The following is a 20,522-nucleotide window of genomic DNA, read 5'->3' as shown; positions in this document are numbered from 1 at the left end:
AGCTCATCTCTAAGTTATACAACAACCATAGCACCACCTGTCAGACAGGAGAATCATTACAAACATATTACAAATACAGTAGCGCACATAAAAACACGATGTGTTTACATACAGATATAGTAAGAATATATCTGCCATAAAGTATATATATATATATATATATATATATATATATATATATATATATATATATATATATATATATATATATATATATATGGCAGATACATTCTTACTATATCTGCCATTACAACAGAAGATAATATAGATAATATGCTATTCCAAATTCAGCCAGTGAATAATAACTAATAAATTGAATATATGTAGCTTGCTGCTGTGTGTGTAACATTTTGTCGGTTTAAACACGAACTGACTATAAAAGTGCCCTTAATAATTCATAACACATATGCGTAGAATTGAAAACAAGCATTTTGTGATAATAAAACCACAGTTGTTATAAAATATTTCCCCCATTCACTAGGCTATAGAATAAATGTGACATTATTATAACGTAAAGGCAAACTATGTTTTATGTTTTCATAATTATAGTATAACATTTTATACCAATAAGACTAAGAATTTGCTTTGATTTGACCTTTTTAAACAGCGGTTAATTTTGTGCACTGAAAACTAAAATGCAAAAGAAACCGAAGCAAAAGATAGGTGTACAAAAAATGAAAACAAATAAAGAAAACAAAATTAAAATGAACTGGGCAGTTTTATCTCATCTCAGTATACTGATATATGAAGGTTTCCCTTTTGACCACCAACATTTGTTAATATAATATTTAAGTAGTCTAATATTTATTTAGAATAATAAAGTTTTTCATCGTAACTTCGTGAATAAAACTTGTTCTTTTACAAGAAGTCTGTGATGTGATGCTGCCGCCCTCTGCACTGGAGCGGAAGCACCAAAACAAACCAGCTTCGCCAGTAGGAAGTAACTACAGTAGAGCTTCGTGTTCGTGTTCAAAACACTGTCAACGGATCAACAACAAAAACAAGCAGCGCGATGTGCTGAGCCTTGTCATCGGTAAGCGTATCAAACTACTCGAGTAAAACACCACACATGCATTGCGCCTTTTATTTATTGTGCCTGTAGATGACGAGACGGACGATGATAAATAGTCATTTGATTTTATATTTTTATTTATTTTTTCCAAACATCCAGCGTCGTAAATATTCTCTCCATTTGTCAGCGTGTGACATTCGCCGTTTATAAACATGCTTTATCTCGTTTAAAACGCTTAACTACGATTCGGTGCAGCCTAATGTTGTTTTTGTGATAATTAAATAAATAAAAACCACCCGCTTACTGGCTGCTGCTGTCGTCACCTTCCTGTAAGTTATGTCTGCGCGTTACTTAAGTGTAACGTACATTACGCCTGTTTGACTATATTTAGCGGATCATGAAGTCATACAGTGAGTTAAAAAGAACATGAACGGTATTATGATCCGTTATTGTTTTAAAACAGTAAAAACTCACGAAACTCTAAAACAGAAACGCTGTGCCACAGACTGTGTAAAGGTAACGTTAACGTCGAAAAAAAGCAGAGCTGCAGAATCTTGTCGAACAGCGCTAATCCAAAACAAACGCGTCGTCATGGCAGCCGTGCATTTGAAATTCAACAACTCGTCCGTGCGCAGCGCGCGGCTGTTGACATAAAATGAGCGTCTAACTCTGACCAGTCTGTGCCCCTGAACTAAGGCTTATTTTAGGACTAGTCGAGTCACGTTAACTGCTTTCACGCCAGGACAGCACATCGACAATTTTATCTTTAAACATTTTATGTGAAACAGCTGTTGTTTTGGGAGATTTAACGTTAATACTCGTTTCCTTATTGTTTTTGATATTCAATACGTTTCTATCAATATTAGGTCTAATTTAGCGACGACGCAGAAGTAACCAAATATCAGAGATGGGTATATATTATTCATAATTAATTTATTCTCCCTAATTCCTATGTTTCCTCTTTTACATAGCCTAGCCTACATTATAGCGCTTATATCCATTCAGAAAGTCTTACAGTTTTGTGAACATCAAGGTTTTAGAGTCATTAGTCAGGTGGCTTCACAGCATTTGACCACTGGATTAACAAAAATCATTTCAGGTTTTAAAGAGTGCTTCAACATTCCATCAACTATTAATGAACATATTCATTTTAATTAGAATTATAACTCAGTAAGTTATTTACCCATGTATTACTATGTCTTTGCCAGGCTTTTGTCATTAAAAAACACATTAAAATGCACAAATTATTATTATTTTGTTCTTATTTACACATGATGTTGGCATTCCCAGACTTTTCTGGTCATCTGAGCCTCTATCACCTAATATATTTACTTGAAGTCCCCCTGATGAATAATAATAATCATTTTAATTAGTAATAATTCGTTTTAATAATTAAGTATCACATTTGCATATTCATGGTTCTCTGACATGGTTTAATGTTCAGATGACATGCAGGTTAACAAATAATAGCAAATAGGTAACAACGTGTTTTCTTTTGATTGATTTATCTTATTTTTTTCTTATTCAAGAAGTGGTTTCACTTGCATATTCGTCACAATAGAAAAGTAAGGCCATCTGAATTTTCATTTCATGCCAATTTAAATATTTTGTGGATTTTAAAGTCCAGAAGTGTCCAACTTTTTTGTATCACTTTACAGTAATGTTAATAATGTAATTAGTTTACTAAATTAGTTACCATGAACTGACAATGAAACATTTTTCTAAATTTCTTTTTATTTATATAAAATGTTTAAAATTTCTCCAAATTAAAAGTTGTGTCTGGTAATATTTATAAATGGACCTAATATTTAATTAATCAACAGTAAACAAAAGATTGATTAATACAAATGCATTTCTCATTATTAATGAGAATTAATTTTTTAAGTTAAACAAACTGGTTATTAATACAAACTGGTTAGTCGCATAAACAAAAATGTTTGGCCTCTAATAGTCCCATCCTCCCACTATTTGTGTTTTATAGTCTCTTTCTCTCTCACTCACTCTAAAAAGAAAGAAAATAACCTCATCTCTTCTGGAAAGACAAGGTTTTGGAGCAAGATCAATCTTGCTTTGAAGTGTAGTTTGTGAGATGTACTTTGAGTGGACTTCACAGAAGGTTGTGACAGATATCTGTCTGTGCCGGTTTCATTCTGAGGATTAGATTAGATGTAGATCACTCTTCTGCTCATGGAAAAGCACCCATAGACAGAATATATCAGCAGGCCAATCTTTTAGCAATGAAGATCTCTTTACACTTACAGATTCATCTGTCAAGACAAAAGAGGCTCATACATATGCTCAGAGCGCCCCATCCGTTCACACCACTGGACTTTTCCCATTGTGTTTCTGTGTAAAACAGCAGCATATGGGAGTCGGACAAAGCGTTATTGGATCTGATTTCAAGGACAGACCTTTCCATACCAGTGCTGTTGTTACCTCATTTGTCTAGGCATCATAAAGGGATAGAATAATTGTTGTGTGACCACAAGCTTTCCATGTGACACACGTGCATCATCTTGTTTATCCATTTCTGTCTATTCTTCCACTCTGTTAGTATTTTGGAGTCAGGGCTGTGGGACACCCCCGACCCTGACCCACGAGGCTGCAGGTTAAGAGATCCATTCCTGCCATCGGGGGACTAGGATCAAAACCTGACAGGAGGCCCACCATCAATGTGCTCCTATTTGACCTCCAGATCAAAAGTGAGTCAACTAGAGATTTAACTTTTTCGGCTGTAACATCGTAGCATTGTTTCTTATTACAGAAATCAGTTGCTTTTTAGCGCGTATTATTATATTTATTGTGTATTACTGAGTATTATTGTTTGGTTTATTTGAACACTGGTTGAATGTGATAAAAGGGTCAGAGACATGACACTCAGTTTTTGTCCTATCAATGAACTTATTCAAGTAGTTTTGCACAATCATTTATTATTATTATTTCTTAGAAGAAAAAAAAAATATATATAAACAAAATGGTTTCACTGCTTAGTTGTATTAAATATAAACACTTTAGTTCACAAAATTAAAGTCATCTTATATTAACAGGCAGAAAAAAAATCATAGAGAACACTGTCAAAGATCTTAATAAAAAAAAACTTTTTACCTTGAAAAATATATATTAAAAACCTTAATTTTTCACCAGATTACATTTTAAGAGTCATTAAATGTAAACTGTTCTTGTGAATAGTAATAAAGCTGTTGATTTTAAACTATATAACACATTTCAACAACTCTGGACATGTTTTAAACCAGATTTTTAAAGGATTTGTCCCATTTTTCTTTTTTAATCCTGGACAGTCATAAATGTCAATGTCCCAAAAACATCACTTCTTTGAAACTTGTTGTACTGCCAAAAATTCCAGACAACTATCTTCTAATGTTAGCAAATCATTTCTTTCAAGTGCATGCCTGTCCACTTGGTCCACATAACTGATAAACCTGTTTGTTTCACTGAATCTGATGCTGCATTCACCTTAACACACTCAATACTGTTTGTGTTTGCTCAGCTGAAGGTGTGAGAGAGTGAGGAGAGGTGAGATGGAGTCAGAGGAGACAGAAGGACGCACTTTAGTGCAGGTGATCAGTGAGAAGTACAGCCCAGAAAACTTCCCATACTGCCGTGGGCCAGGAGTTGGAGTGGTGATCCGGTCGAGTCCCCAGGGTTCACCTGTCAAAGGTCAGTTTTATTTTTGGCATTAGGTGAAATGCTGAGCCTGCTAGTTAAAGATAAGATTGTGTTAGATAGGATCTGGATCCTGACACACTGGTTATTATCATTTAACACTATTTTGCTCTGTCTGTTGAAGAACACATGTTATTATCAGTTTATGTCTCCGTGTATTTGTGTATTAGATCGTCTGAATCTGCCCAGCATCCTGGTTCTGGATAGTTGTGGAATCACAGAGGCTGGAGATGAAGAGGAGGTGGCCACTTTCTGTGCTCACGTGGTTGAGTTAGACCTCTCTCACAACCAGTTAAAAGATTGGGGAGAGGTGAGGAAAATGTGTATGACTCAAAGGTTTTGCCTTGGTGTATTTACATTTGTGTATTTAACACTAAAAAGTAATTTCACATTAAGATATTTAGGTAATGTTTACTGAACGATTCAGAAATATTCAGTTCATTAACAGTGATTAATGCATAAGGTATCATAAGCTAACAGTGAACAACAAATGTAATGTTAATTTATGCAACTTAAAAAAAAGTGTTAGTATTTGTAAGAATTCAAATTAATTTAGCAAGGTTAATAAATGCTGTAAATGTATTTTTGTAGTAATGTATATATAGTTTTAAAGGAATAGTTCACCCAAAAATTTTTATTTTGTCACCCTTAGGCTATCCAAGATGTAGATGAATTTGTTTCTTCATCAGATCAGATTTGCATTACAAATGTAGCATTACATTACTTGCTCACCAATGCAGTAAATGGGTGCCATAAGAATGAGTTCAAACAGCTGTCACAAATATCACAGTAATCCACATGACTCCAGTAAATCAATTGTCCATCAATACATTTCTCAAAATCTGTTGTGAAAATGAAAAAACTAAATCATCTACATCTTTGATGGCCTGAAGTAAATTTTCTGCAAATTTTCAATTTTGGGTGATCTTATATCATTTTTGCCAAAATTTCAATGGTCTAAATTAAATCCAGTCATTACTTTTGAATAAGGACAAATCATTTGTCCACAAAGACTTTGCACCGTTTTCCCACACATATTCAGTGTGCTGACAGACAGAATGCTGTTTCATTTAAAACTGACTTCTGTCTCTGGACATTTTATTGCCAGTTTCTCTGTCAGCAACTTTCAAAAGTACAATTAAATCGAAGTCAGCTACCTAAAACAAGCTTGACTAAACAAACTGGTTGGGTTTGGTCAGTTTTTCATTCTTTTCTCTCCTTTCCTCTTCTCTTTGTAGATAAGTAAGATCCTGTCTAACATCCCTAACCTAGACTTTCTCAATCTGAGTATGAATCCACTGAGAGGGTTGAGCCTTGAGCCTGGAGCTGCTGAGTCGTTCTCAGGCCTCCGTTGCCTTGTGCTCAATAACACGCATGTCACCTGGGACGTGGTGCACACACTCACACGAGAGATCCTAGAGTAAGTGTGTGTGTTTTATAGCATTTAAGTAGCCTGTCGCATGACCCTATAGTTGTGGTTTTGTCATGCACTAAAGCTTGCTGTTTTCGTGTGTTTCTATATATGTAGGCTGGAGCAATTGTTTTTGTGTCTAAATGAGTACGAGAGCGTGAGTGTATCATCTATACCGTGCCCGTCCCTGCGCCTGCTGCATATCACAGATAACCACCTGCAGGACTGGGCGGAGGTTCGTAAGTTGGGCCTTATATATCCAGGCCTGGTGTCTCTTATTCTGGCAAACAACTCCATCTCATCTATCCACGAGCCCGAGGACTCTCTACAGAGACTCTTCCCCAACTTGCGCAGCATCAACTTACACAACTCAGGTGCTGGATTGCATGAACATCATCTCTGTAGACAGAATATCAGCACACACACACTTGTCTATGAAGTTGCAGCATTAGTTTTGTATGAAGATCAGACCAAAATTGTAGCAGTTCTTCATTGAGAATCTTCCCTTCCACTGCAGCTTTCAAATATTCCTTTTCTATTATTCAGTAGGTCATCTCCTTTCTGTGGTTTTGAGTTGTAAATTAAGTACATCTGCTGAACAATCATGGGTTATTTCACCAAAAAAATACATTTCTCACCCTCATGTCTAAACCATAAGATATTTGTTCATCTTGGAAACACAAATTATATTTTTAATGAAGTTTGAAAGAAATCTGTCCCTCCATTCAAGGTTTATTCCACTTAATCCATATGAATCCAATTGAATGTTTTTATCCAAGTTTCTGTAGAGACACAGTTGCTTTAAGTGATGAACAGATTTAATTTGACTTTTATTCTCATTTAAACACTGATCAACACACATCTAATATGGTAAAGGGAAGCCCAAATGTGCTTGCTTGATGTGTTGTGAACAAAAATTCATTCAAATGTCTTTATTTGTGTTTCGAAGATGAAGCAAAGTCTAATGTGTTTGGAACATAATGTGGGTAAGTAATTGAAAATTGACAGAATTAATTTCTGGGTGAACTACTCCTTTAATGGCTTATTAGCTAATATGTATGTGTTGTGTTATTTTAGGTCTATGCTGCTGGGAGGACATTGAGAAATTGAATTTCTTCCCAAACCTCCAAGAGGTTAGATTGATGGGTATTCCTTTACTGCAGCCCTACACTGATCAGGAGAGACGTTATCTTATGGTAGCACAGTGAGTAATCATACACAAAAGGAGCCACTTTTGGAATTTGCCATTTCTAAAGACTTGTCAATGTGGCCACCGATATGGAATGTACATGCCATGCATTCCATGTCTTTCTGTTTCCCTCCCTCACACACAGCTGTCCTTCTTCTGTGTTTTGTAAGGTTGCCTCGTGTGACTGTATTGAACGGCAGTGTTGTCACTGATGGAGAAAGAGAAGATGCAGAACGCTTTTTCATCCGCTACCACCTGGACTGCCCCGAGGATGAGCTACCACAGAGGTGACCCACCTGCGCCCCTCACGCCACCACTCTCCATATACACAACTCTCTCAATCTTTTCTCTTTAGATAACTATGCAGTACAGAAAATTATTGGTGTCTGTTATTAAAATATTCAATTGAATCAGCCTATAATATCTTATATATATATATATTAGGGGTGTAACGGTTCACAAAATTCATGGTTCGGTTCGATACAATACACTGGTGTCACGGTTCGGTTCGGTACGTTTTAGATACAGCAAAAAGAAAAAATTAGCAGATAAATTTCCTTGATTTTTATAAAAATGTTTTATTTATTAAAACTAACAAAGTATGTTTTTTTTTTTACATTGAACAATGATGGAGCTATTCTTTACCCATCTTCTATGGTGTTTTCTTAGCAGCATACTGTATAAAACAAAAACAGCTCCTTATAAAAAAAAAATGAAAATGTTATATTAGTTATGAACAAATACAAAGATGTAACTTTTTATATGGAACTCTATAACTCTTTATATTGAGTGTGTTTTTACTCAATTGGTTCTCTATAGGGCTTTTTTGGAACAAAGCAGGAATTACGGTCTGTCTGAAATGAGCTCGTGAAGGAATATTGTAACGGGGCTCAATTACATTAAGCATGTTCTTAAAACCTACGTTTTCCACTACACTACAGAGTAAGGCGCTCGCTCACTTAGTACGCGCTGAAGGCTTATGCGTTTAACAGACCAGAAATCAAAGATCCTCCAATAACCAACAGGTCTGGTGTTTGGGTGCACTTTGGATTCCCTGTTAAACGCATTGGCCATTTTGCAACGCGCCTTCAGCCTGTATTGCTGAGTGAGCGAGCGCCTGACTGAGTAGCCTAACATAAACATATAAGTTGGTGTTTTTTTCTTCTTCGGGGGTGTCAGGGGCGTTGCCTGTTACATCGTTTGGGTTATTGGGCTACCTTGTTGAACGCATATCATTATATTTAACAATTTTTTTTATTTTCCAAATATAATTAATTAGTCCAACGAACCGTTCGGTCCATAATGCGTACCGCGTACCGAACTGAAAGCCTCGTACCGAACGGTTCAATACGAATACGCGTATTGTGACACCCCTAATATATATATATATATATACATAATATAAGTCTATATAGAAAGATACAGAGGGACTCATTATCACTGACTCCACTGGCCTCGCTCCGTTCCCACGGCTCTTGGCCCCGCCCCACTCGTCGCAAACAAGTTATGAGATTTGGATGAAGAATTATGAGGACAAAAAAATGCATGCACAAATGAGATCAGAATAAGATCAATAATATGCATTCAGAAAATAGAGATGAATTTTCATTTCATGCTGACTTTAATTAACTTTAATGAACACTGGTTTCTTGTTCGTATACAATTTAGGTTATATCCTCTTAAGAGTCATTCCACTGACATTAAAGGTTAATTTAGCCCTTGCAGTTTCTATTTTTTTTCAGTATTGCTTATTTCTCAGTAGCTTTCTATAGAATGTGGTTACTCTGGATGGAACAAAATTTTGCTGCTATGTAATAAAATCTTGAGAGAACCCAGCCACCTCTTTCCGGTTTAGCACAAATTCCCTTTCTGTCTCTCTCTCTCTCTCTCTCTCTCTCTCTCTCTCTCTCTCTCTCTCTCGCTCTCTCTCTCTTTCTCTCTCTCTCTCTCTCTCTCTCTCATTGGCCATGTTTTAAGTATCATGGTGGCCATCCACTACATTCCAACCTATTTTCCTTTCACTTCTTTTTCTTAAGATTGGCATCTCCAGTTATCCAGGTAACTCTCCCATCCCTCATGTCATCCGGTCTCCCCTCTTCCTTTATACCTTTTTGGTGGACTTTCAGGGGGATGTTTTGGGAAGTCTTAGGTCAAAGACACAAAAAAACGGATCACCCACGTTCTTAGCACACCCCATTCCATTTAACCTGGCAGAGTGTTCGGAGGACTGTTTCAGTGACTGCGGCAAGCCCCAGCTTCCAGCAGGGGATTCTAACCTTTGGGAGACAATGTGTCCACTCTCTGCCTCCTCAAAGACGCCTTTGTACTGGAATACTCCAATCAGAAAATCGATACACAAGGTGGCAGCTTTATTCGTTCTTCCCCTCCTTATATCCCCCTCTCTCTCCCTGTTCTTCTCTCCTGCCCCTTTTCATTTTTTTTTTTTTTTGGGGGGGGGGGGGGGGGGGGGGTAGGGGGGTTGAGTTAGCTGGAGAATTTTTTCAAAAGGGGTAGGAATGACGTCCTTGACTCAGTCTCTCCGTTTTTTTCCATCGGGAGATGGAGACGGTGTTGTCTTTTGTTCTGGAATGGCTCTTAGACCTAGTGAATTGATCAAGTTGTCTAAACAGTTATGACACAGTTCCCGCTCTAGCTATAGAAGGTCGGGAAACTAGAGATGAGGTGGAAATGGGCCTTTCTCAGAAATAGTGGCCTTTTATCATCTGTCTAAAGTATCAGAAACTAAAGTGAGGTTTTTTTTACAACCTTAACATGATATCACTTGAAATTTAATACAACTAAAACATGGTGCCCCACATGTGACACATAGAGAAAACTAAATACCATAGCATAAATACATATAAACCAAAAATTAAGAATTGATCCCATGACATTAATTTGTTCCCCTGATTTAGTTAAATTGTTAAATTGTAGAAATGAATTTAACTTGATTTAATTTTAACTCAGCTAAAAGAAGGGATCAAATTAGTACAATGAAGCCAAAAATTAATAAGTCGCAGGAACACATTCTTAGGCCCAATTCCAATTGTACCCCTTAGCCCTTCCCCTTTACCCTACCCCTCCATTTCGCGCGTAAACGTGAAGGGGTAGGGGTGTCTTGATTCCCTTTTGGTTGGAGTGGTAGGGGTAAGGGGAAGGGCCAGATAGCCCTTCAAATGAAGATTTTTCGGGACCACACTTCAAACGAAGGGATATGAATTATCTCGGCAACATGGCTGCTACAGCGAACAAAAAGATGCATAAATGTAAGCTTTTTTGGCATAAATAAAGATTTTAATGAAAAGTAATGATTTTTTTTATGTTACTTTCAATTGTGAGTTCATATTAATGGTCATGTTACTCAAAGAAATGTTTGCAAAAAATCGCTAATATTTGCTAACATCATATCATTACAGACTGCATGATAGTGCCACGGCATATGTCTGATCAGGGCGATAACCACCATAGACATTGATGGGGGCTAATCCCCCCAATAATTAGAAATCGCTAAACTATTTTCTCAAATTTTGCCTATTCGAGAGAGAGAGAGAGAGAGAGAGAGAAATGGAAGTTGCGTGTATTCGCGTCTGTGCGTTTATCTTTTTAGAGTGAGTTTACTTAAAAACAGCGATTGAATCCTCTCGTCGCTGGAAAATATAATGTAGCGATTCAGTATTTAAACTGTATTTAATAAAAGTCGTGGGGCAGCGTTGACAAGTTTATTTTCTCCTGGATGTGTGAGCTGCGCGATTTCTGATCTATGTGTCATGTCATACTGTATGTGTCAGTAAGCAGCTCATTAATACAGAACGATAATTAAAGGCTCTAATGCACACCAGCACACCAGTATATGTGTGTATTGTAAGAGCTAGACGACGAATGATGACGTGTGACATCATGGTAGTGGTGTCCCAATCCTTATTAATATTTTCTCCCCTACCCCTTGACACTCTGTTTTAAGGGACAAGGGGAAGGGGTAGGCGGAAGGGTAGGGGAAGGGGAATAAAATAGAATTGGGATTGGGCCTTAAACCACAGGATTTTTTTCCCCCATCATTTTTTATATTATGTGCAGGGCTGCATACAAATGGAATAGTTTACCTAAAAATTAAAATTCTGTCATTATTTACTTACCTTGTTTTTTAAGGAGAAGTTTAGCAGACTGAGCTCCTCTCTGCCATAATACGAAAGTGGATAAGGATCAGGGGTTGTCTATCAATGTACAAACATCATAAAAGTGAGGAACACACTGAAATCTATGCAGTTATTTATTGCAAATCTGACTAAAATTTTGATTGACAGCTGTGGTCACCATTCACTTTCATTGTTTGAAAGAAGAAAGAAAATCAAATGTGTTTCAAAGACATAAGAAAGTTTTCATGACTGGGTGAACCATTTTTTAACAACTCACTTTTTCATTTATTTCTTCTTGTGCCCACTGGGACCACTTCTTTACAGTCTTTCTTTTCAACACCTATGTAAACCAAAAACAGGGTCCACTGCACCACATTTCTGACCTCCTCACTCCATCTACTACCTTGATTTCTTTTTTTCTCTGTCTCTTTCTGGAAGAAAAGCCATTTCCCAGAGGGAAGACTTTGAGATGAGAGTCGGCACTTGAGGGTGACAGGGCAGGTGTAGAAGTAGATGGTAAACTCTAGATATGGGTTAAGGTTGCCCCCTTTTTGAACCCAGGCTGCTCTTTCCCCCACCCTTTGGGTGCAGCTCTGTTACCGACTCTGTGATAGAACTCTGAAAGAGGGAAAAGATCTGAGAAACAGAGAAAGAGATGGACAGAAATAAATGATGCTTGCCTTACCTCAAACACACCTTTGGACCGGGCCATGTTTAAATGCATGAGACATAACTAGTAAAGAGACCCATTCAGCCTAATTTATGACACTCAAACTTTAGTTGCATAAAGTAATGGATAGAACCATTTGAGAGACTTTCACAGTGATTCCACAGTAACCTTAGTCTCATTTACGGTTGCTTACACATAAACTTTAGGTATAAGTAGGCATGGGACTGTTATCTTTATAAAGCTGAGAAGATGTAGAGATTTGAGTGAAGGCTAGTGTAATTCAAAACTTTCACTGCTTGATTGCTCACAATGATTTCCCAGATCAGGCCTATATACATTGTTTAGCATATACCTATACAAATCCTTCTAAAACTACTAAAATAGCATTGAAAATAATCAGCAATATCCTTCCATACTGTCCTGTAAAAAAAAAAAAAGTTAAGAAGTGATAAGTATTTTAGCTTTAGTTAAGTTGTACCAAGGCTGCAAACAAATTGGTCCCAATCACCATCCACTGGTCAGTTGTGAGGTACATTTGTTACGTAGCTTATATGGGTAGGAAGGAGACAGTTAAATAGGTGAAGGAGTCTTATACATTCATCAGCCTTTGAGTAACTAAAACCTGAGTCGTGGCCATGGGTACGTTGATTCTCCCTGGGAGGAATGGGAAACACAGGAATGTGAGAGGGGAGGGATGCAAAGACAATGATGACATGAGGAGAGTATGAAGAAAATGAATGGGGCTATTAGTCTTACTGTCTTTGAGTAACTATAGCCTGGGACCTTGTCGACATTTTGATGGTGAAAGACAACATAGGGGCATAGAGGAGAACAACAATGTAAGAAGATAAATGTATAGGGAAAATCAAAGTGCATCACTCTTTACAGACAATGAGAAATTTTAGAAGATAAGTGGATTGCATAACCAGGCTCTTTAGCATCCATCAATGGGGGATGTTGATCCTAAAGATGTCATGATAGAAGCATTCATAGACAACATGTAGACAAGTCCCCATTAAAGCATTTACTGCAGTTTTAATCAATTTAAGGGTAAAGTGGCGACTACATTGAGGTTGTGATGATAGCTTAAGGTGCAGTAACTTGTTAATAACATTTTCTTCAAACATGCAGCAACTTTATCTAACTCAAACATTTCTTTTTTTGTAGTATGAACAGGACTGAAACACAAATGAAATCAGACTTAAATTTATTTCAGTCTAAGCAATCAGATCAAATTCCTAGTACTTTTTATTGTCAATCAGGACACATAACATCATACAGGATGTGGGGTAGTGTCTACATCTATGTCTGAATTCATTTTAATGATTTGTTTTTAATAGTAAATTGGAGTTGTTGTCAGAGGGGACCACTGGCAACATTGTCTTGGATCCATTAATATCTTCAATAATAAAGCTAACTCATTGGGTCCCATCCATAGTGAATATTTTGGACACTAACATATACGTAAAATACAGAAATATCGTGACTGTTATTTTGTCTTGACTCAGTTGTTGGAAAAGAAGATGCTCTTGGTCTCATGCAACCACCTACATCATTACTATAGCAACCAATGTAGATATACTAGTCATTACCTACACTGTGTCAAGAAACAGATCTGATTTCAACTGATGCAAAATGACTGTGAGTCCTAAAGTTTGGAAAGCACAAACGGCAGCTGTGTGGAGTGTGAACAAAGCCTAAGCTTAACTGTATCTCCACTGTACTTTCAAATAGACAGGTTCCCCACCCTCAAGTTCATTCAGGGTGACTGCCACTGTAATATTTGTACTAAACTTGCTTTGCATAAAAAGTCAAACTGCCGAAAGGTAAATCACAAGTGAATTTACCTGGGTCTCAAGGGGATGTTTCTCATGTTATGTTGTAGATATCTAAATGTTGAACTAATGGTGATTGTGTGCATGTTATCTACCTGAAAACGGATCATGTTGTTTTTGAAGCCATCAACAACTGCAGTATCTACAGTAGACTCACTGTATGGCTCTACTATCAACTTGGTGCACTGCATGGTGGCGAATGTCCGGTCCCATCTCTGAGACTGATCTAAGCACTGTTCAAGGAATCCAAGGCAGCTATGTTATCAAAGCGAACACCCATTCGCCTTCAATTAAGGAGCTTAGCCACACTAAATGAGACCCTTGAGTGAGACTGTTCTTTCTCTCAGACAGAGTGGCACTTTGTATAGAGGGGGCAGTATTCCCATGGCGAAGGCAGGGAGCCACAGGCACCTACCCAGGCTCAGGCTCTGCTTTGTGGGGAGACTTTTCTGGACAGGCGAGGGAAATTACTTTGATTGGCTGTGTCGGTTACTGTAGCCCTCTAAAGCTAAAAGACTTTTTTTGCGGAGATTTTATTTAATTGTTCCTGCTGATCTCTTATCTTTCCCACAATCCTTCAGCAAGATGGGAAAGAAGGGAGGGTAAACAGGGTAGTGGTGAGAACTTTCTCACGGTTTAAAAACTCAGTGTGCTTCACAAACACACAAATAGGTACACAAATACACAACCGCATTTTCTCACAAACACACACAACTCTGGTCACTTCCATGGTGCACTGATATTAATATTGTTTAGAGGTGTTGTCTTTTTTTAAATGTTTGAGAGTGATGGAAATTTTTGATGAAAACAGACATATGCAGACATCCCACCATGCAAAAAATCATTTCTGGGAGATGGCACAGTACCCCGACCACGTGGCTTAGCACCAAAAATCTTAATACCAGGTGGAAACAGGCTTTCTCTCCCACTATCTACATTTCTGGGATGTTGTATATAATTTGTGGATGTCAAGAGACTCCCATACCTTTCTGAGTATTACCTTCATTATATGTGCATTTGTAGATCAATAGCTCTGTTCTAAATCGTAGATGACTTGTTAGTTCAGCGCCTAAATAAGCAGTTGACTTCTAAGACATGAAACCTCCCTTAAGACTGACCTGGAACAACTGCAGCAATCCACATAAGTAGCAACTCTGCACAAAGATTGCAGGATGTAAAAGTATGACCCAGAATTGATTCCAAAAGGATAAGCATATTGTGAAGCTTACTGTAGGGTGCTGTAGAAAGAACTCCTGAAACCCAGGAATAAGTTAGCATTTTTTAACTCCTGGTTGAGCTTTTTGTCGAGAGAGCCAGGGTGATGCTAACTTCTGGGTTGGCCTACAGAATTATGTTATCAATGGAGCACTCTATTAAATACTCTCATTTCTTAAATTTGTATTCAGTATAATTGTTTTTTTTTTTCAGTTTTAGTTACAGTTTCAAGTTATCTTGGAAACAAAATATTGCTGCCTACTTTGTGGAATAATAGCTAAATGCTTTCTAGGTAGGCAGATTTTGGATCAGAGATTTTGTATATTCTCTCTATTCTTGGTTTCTTTACAGTCTTTCTGTCTTAACTAAAATCCACTCCAACATTTTGTTTCAACATAAATGGGTCACTGGGTGTAGTAGCGAACAAGCATATACATTGGCTAAATTCACATGGTTCTTCTTTTCTCACTGCTGTCCACTTTTTTCAGGTACCACACTTTGGTAGCACGCTATGGCCGCCTAGCCCCGCTTGCAGAGGTGGACTTGCGCCCTCTCTGTCATGTCCAGGTCGAGGTGCGTTTTGGGGACCAGACAGAGCCCCTAGAGCTCAGATTGGATCAGACCGTGGCAGACCTAAAGAAGCACTTGAGAGCCGTGGTCCAGCTACCCCCCAAAAAGATACGTGTGTACTATATCGACCGGCAGCTTGGCTACGCACTAGAGCCTCAGGAAATGAAATATGGAGCACGAGCACTTCATTCCTACAGTATACGAGATGGAGATGAAATCTTGGTGGTGCCCAAGACAAAGTGACAGAAAAGAGAAAAACTGAGCACTCTTTGGAAAAAGTAGTTGTTTCCAGAATTATTGGAATACCTTACCTTAACAATCTTCCAATACAGGCAATGTGAATGCTGTGAACAGTGCAAAGATCAGTATGCTTTATGTAGAGGACAGAGAAAAACTGCCAGTCTGGTTTTCCAGAATCTTCAGTCCTATTTAAAAATGATCCTTATTAACAGATGTTGGATCAGAATTTTAAAAACCGCTTTTAACTTTCACTGCTCTGTGGATGTATGTATACAAGAAAAAAAAATGTAAACTTAACCTTTTGTTTCTTGTTGTGTGTTTATGAGACTGATTCTCAAGAATTACTGCATGCATGCCTCTTTTCTAAAGAATATTTGACCAATTGTCAAAGGTGCAGTATGGAATATTTGGCCCCCTAGCAACTAAGGAGTAAAATTTCAAGTTACTTGTGAAGGAACATTATTCTGGTAATTATGTGATATGGGCTTCGGTTTAGCTCTTCCTTATGGATGAATATGATAGTTTAAGGTATATCAGTGTAACTATGGATATGGGCAGTCCTTTCGTAAGAGCAAACGTCATTAGTAATGTCAAAACTCACCCCCTCCTAAAAGAAAGAAGAAGTTAGAAGACAAATATTCATTAATAATGTCTTTTGAGCAGGTAATAGTCTTCCACTGTAGTTGAAAGTGATTGCTTATATGATCCCTCATATCGTTTAATTTTTGAATGATCCATTGTATTTATAATGTTCCTCAGTAGATAAGGCTACGAGCTATCAGAATCATACATGCACTGTAATAGCCCAAAATTGTTCTCCTTATTTACAGACATCACCAAAGAGGAATTATATGAATGTAGCGAAAAAATGGCAAAATGCAGAAATGCAAAAATTTAGATGCAGATTGTGAATGCTTAGAGACGGGGAGACACACTTTAGGTCTTATCTCTGCCACTTCTTTGGTTCTTGAATTACAACAGGGTCACGTGCAACCCTGAAGCTCTCTAAGGTTTAAACACTTTACATTCAAAAATGCAGCTCCCCCTATTATGGCCACAGACCGACTGCAATCCCCTAGTCTCCTCTCTCACTAGTGGAAAGAGTCCTTGGAATATAGGTGCCAAACTCTCATTGATGTTTAAAACAGATCGTGTGCTGTTGGGTTATGAACTTGCAATTGATTATTTTCATACACATGTTACAGAAAAGGAGAACCTAAGCGGACCAATAATAAAGAGAATTAAGCCATATTTTATTTTTATTGAGTATATATGCTTTTTGTGGGCTTATTATTTTAAAAGAGCAAATGTGCACACTGATAAATTTAATTTTGACTTTGTCTTTTATTTTTTAACTTTTTTTTCTTCTTCTTCTTCTTCTTTTAAATCTTGACATATTACAAGTTTAAAGGAAGTTGAAGATATTGCTGTTGTCATTTGTTGAGCATAAAACATAAAGGGAAGCCATACAAAAATAACCTCATTGTGCCTACTTTAAAGCTTTCAAATGACTTGTCAGTGCATTAGTTAAGTACCTATTCCCTTACCAAAGATAATTGTTTGATTAACTTAAACCATGCCCTTTCTTAATATCAAACTAAATGACAACTATAATGTGTTGCACAGCTATGGACTAATTTTAACATTTAGACTTGTTTTTTTAACCACAGTCAGCACATACCAGTCTATACATTTCAGGAATTGGATTACAAGGGCTTGTCCTGTTTATTCCCATACAATTTTTCAGCAGAATGGCTCTAATGTTGGAGTGACTAATATAGTATAGACTCCCTCTCTAGTTACCAAGCTGTCCCTATGCAACCCTATCCCAGTGGAGGGTGTTAACAGGGAGCTCAGAAACCATTAGAGGTTCAGATAAGCTAAAGTTGTTTGTATATATGTGTTTGTATATATTGTATATATGTTACACTGATGATCTGTTATTGTCTTATCACAGAGTCCAGTTTCTGTTTGCTCTCTAATTTGAATCTGTAATGCTTAAAATCCCATCACTGTTTCAGTTGTGTCCTATCACTGGAAATTGAGCTTGACTGTCATATTTTTGTCCAAATCCTTTGATTATACCATATTGTTGCCACATTCATGTACTCACTCCCCATTAAATTTTACTTTTCAGTGATAATTGTAAGTCCCCATAATGCTTACTAATATCCTACAATGTTTGCTTTCTTTCTCATCTGCGAACCATAGTGTGTTCGCTTCCAGCATCCCCTTTCTCTCGTTTTTCAGCAGTGCCTGTGTCACTACAAGTTTCTCATTGCTCATATTTTGTTCTTATTGTGTTCTGCTTGTGGTGATGACACTTGATCCTCTCTGTTCTGCTCCCAAAGGACATGGCCTCTAATGGCAAAATGTTGTTAACAGAGCAGGTGCTGACATATTTACCTATTGCTGGGTCTGTATAATGGTGTTTTCGGAGTGTAAAAAGGGCCATTGGCTCTTGACATGGATACTTATTCAGTGTTAATGGTTATATGAACACGGAAATAGAAAATTTTTGTAAAAGTGTGTGATTTGTGTTACGAGTAAAGGTATTTTACCATTATGTGAAATTCTGTTGAATGCCATACTGAAAATGTGTTTAAAAAAAAAAAAATAACAGCCAAAGCTTTGCATGAAATTCATTGAGTCTTGATGTACCCGAGTTGCCAAGGTAATTAAATTTCTCTTAATGACATTTGTTTTATTGTTATTGGACGCAACACTACATGGTTCATCTGACATGAGCAGAGGTATGTTAATGTTAATGATGTTAACAGCAGAGGTCCCCCATGTTATATCCTCATTTAGTTTTAATCCAAAGTCCATTATACACCTGTATTATTTTGTCCCAACTGTTGAACCTCCATAATTTGAGTGGTATAGCATAACAACCAATATGGTCTGTCTTATAAAACGAACCTCGTAAACTGTTTATTTCACCTAACCTTCGCCTATTGCCTTTTCTGTTTTTTGCTGTGCTTTCTTGTAATTCTTCTTCTTTATTTGCCATAGTTCTGTATTTTACCCAACTCACACTAGGGACTATCCACTGCGGAGACCTCACCAAGAACCTAGGCAAATGCTAGCATCCAACTGGAATCTATCCAGCCAGACAGCCACATGTAAGACTGCCACCTGGATCACTGCAACAGTTTGGCTGATAAAACGTATCATGCCTAATTGGTTTTACCACGTTAAGAAGTGCTAGCCTAACCCTGTCACGCCTACTGGTGAAAGCTGCATGTGCCAAATCTGGCAATGCTGTCACACTCGCAGACTCACGCACAGCTCTGTCCAACCAAGGCTTAAAACTTCTATCTCCTTAGTGGCCTTACTGTTGGGCAGCATAACCTCCCAGAGTGCAGCATGATCCAGAGTTCACTGATGGATTGGCAACACTGAGAGTTCAGCCAATCTGAGCGAAGAAGGACCAGGGGTTACCAAGTCTTGAAAGCAGGGGTAGGCAACAAAGACAAGGTCACACCAGGAGCTGCTGAGGGATTTGGTGCATTTTGGATGTGTGGGGGATTTAAGAAAGTATAATTTTTTTAATCGCCTCACTCTGTAGGTAGAGCAAAAAGAATTGGCTGGGCAGCTGGTAGCCTGATCTACCCTGTACATCATGGAGCAAGGAAGGCTGAAGGAGGCTCATTGTGTGGCCAAGAGGGGAAGATGTTTTCTGGAAAGGTTTGAGTTACCTTAAGGGGGTTTGACATTGTTTAGGAAAGGAAAGAAAATGAGGGCAAAGCAACTGTTTGGCGTTGGGTACATCAAAGAGGTTTGGATGAAAATTAAGATACTGGATGACCCAGCCAGGTTCTTGTCCATGACCTTTTCCAGCTTCCAAGGTCAGGCCTGGTGGACCTACCAGCAAGCAACTAGCGTTAGTGCATTCAACTATGCCTCAGTCCTTTCCCATGGAAATGGTTCGATGACTCCAAAGTCTTTGTTGTACCCACTGACATTATGGTAATTCGGTCAGCCTGATTCAGATCTGCCAGGTTTGTTTGGCAGGTGGTTGATGCGGCTGACAGTTTGCGATTACATTTTATCAGACACTTGACTCCAGTGCCCAGACAGTGGAGTTAATGCTTATCGTCAAGCTCATAGACATCTCTTGTTCTTGGTGGGACTGAAACTGGTTGTAAAGATGCAGGATTAGCTCAGCTTAGTTGACCTATTCCACAACCAAAACATTTGTGTTTTGTGGGTCAACATGAAAAGAATAAGGGACAAATATAAAGACAAGAAAAAAAAATGATAAACCCTATTAGTAAGCTCATTACAATGGCAAAGGGAGACGATGGTGAGAAGATAGGGATTGATGTCTCCTTCCTTGTCCTTACTTACTGTTTCTTTTTTCTATATCTGGTCATTCCAACACAAGATGATTCAACTGTCCCAACAGTCAGCCTGGGACCACATTGCACTCTTTGTCAAATCCTCTGTTCTTGTGCACTAGTTTAGTTAAGAGTATGGACTGGATTTGCACAACAAAGCAACAAGGTGTAAAGGAACCCTCCACTGGGACCCCCATATTGGTCACAGGGAATCTGGGGT

The 20,522-nt window shown here is 37.9% G+C and overlaps 1 protein-coding gene across 1 annotated transcript; it reads left to right on the top strand.

The window, feature by feature from the left end:
• Positions 1-892: 892 nt before the first annotated feature.
• tbcelb (tubulin folding cofactor E-like b) lies at positions 893-17,208 on the top strand. Its single transcript, XM_059547430.1, has 9 exons — positions 893-1,033; positions 3,567-3,714; positions 4,521-4,690; positions 4,867-5,006; positions 5,935-6,116; positions 6,225-6,481; positions 7,185-7,311; positions 7,467-7,583; positions 15,638-17,208. The coding sequence occupies exons 3-9, from the start codon at positions 4,552-4,554 to the stop codon at positions 15,960-15,962; spliced, it is 1,287 nt and encodes a 428-aa protein (XP_059403413.1). The 5' UTR covers positions 893-1,033; positions 3,567-3,714; positions 4,521-4,551; the 3' UTR covers positions 15,963-17,208.
• Positions 17,209-20,522: the final 3,314 nt, after the last annotated feature.

The sequence above is a fragment of the Carassius carassius genome, chromosome 4, assembly GCF_963082965.1.
Source record: "Carassius carassius chromosome 4, fCarCar2.1, whole genome shotgun sequence".
Classification (NCBI taxonomy): domain Eukaryota; kingdom Metazoa; phylum Chordata; class Actinopteri; order Cypriniformes; family Cyprinidae; genus Carassius; species Carassius carassius.
The sequence above is the reverse complement of the archived record's forward strand: the minus strand, read 5'-3'. Positions and strand labels throughout refer to the sequence as shown.

What these genes read in the sequence shown, in the direction of transcription:
- tbcelb (XM_059547430.1), top strand. Translation starts at nt 4,552, where the DNA reads ATGGAGTCAGAGGAGACAGAAGGACGCACTTTAGTGCAGGTGATCAGT. An exon ending in CCAGGGTTCACCTGTCAAAG is followed by an intron (nt 4,691 to 4,866) that starts GTCAGTTTTATT and finishes TTTGTGTATTAG; the next exon opens with ATCGTCTGAATCTGCCCAGC. An exon ending in CATCAACTTACACAACTCAG is followed by an intron (nt 6,482 to 7,184) that starts GTGCTGGATTGC and finishes GTGTTATTTTAG; the next exon opens with GTCTATGCTGCTGGGAGGAC.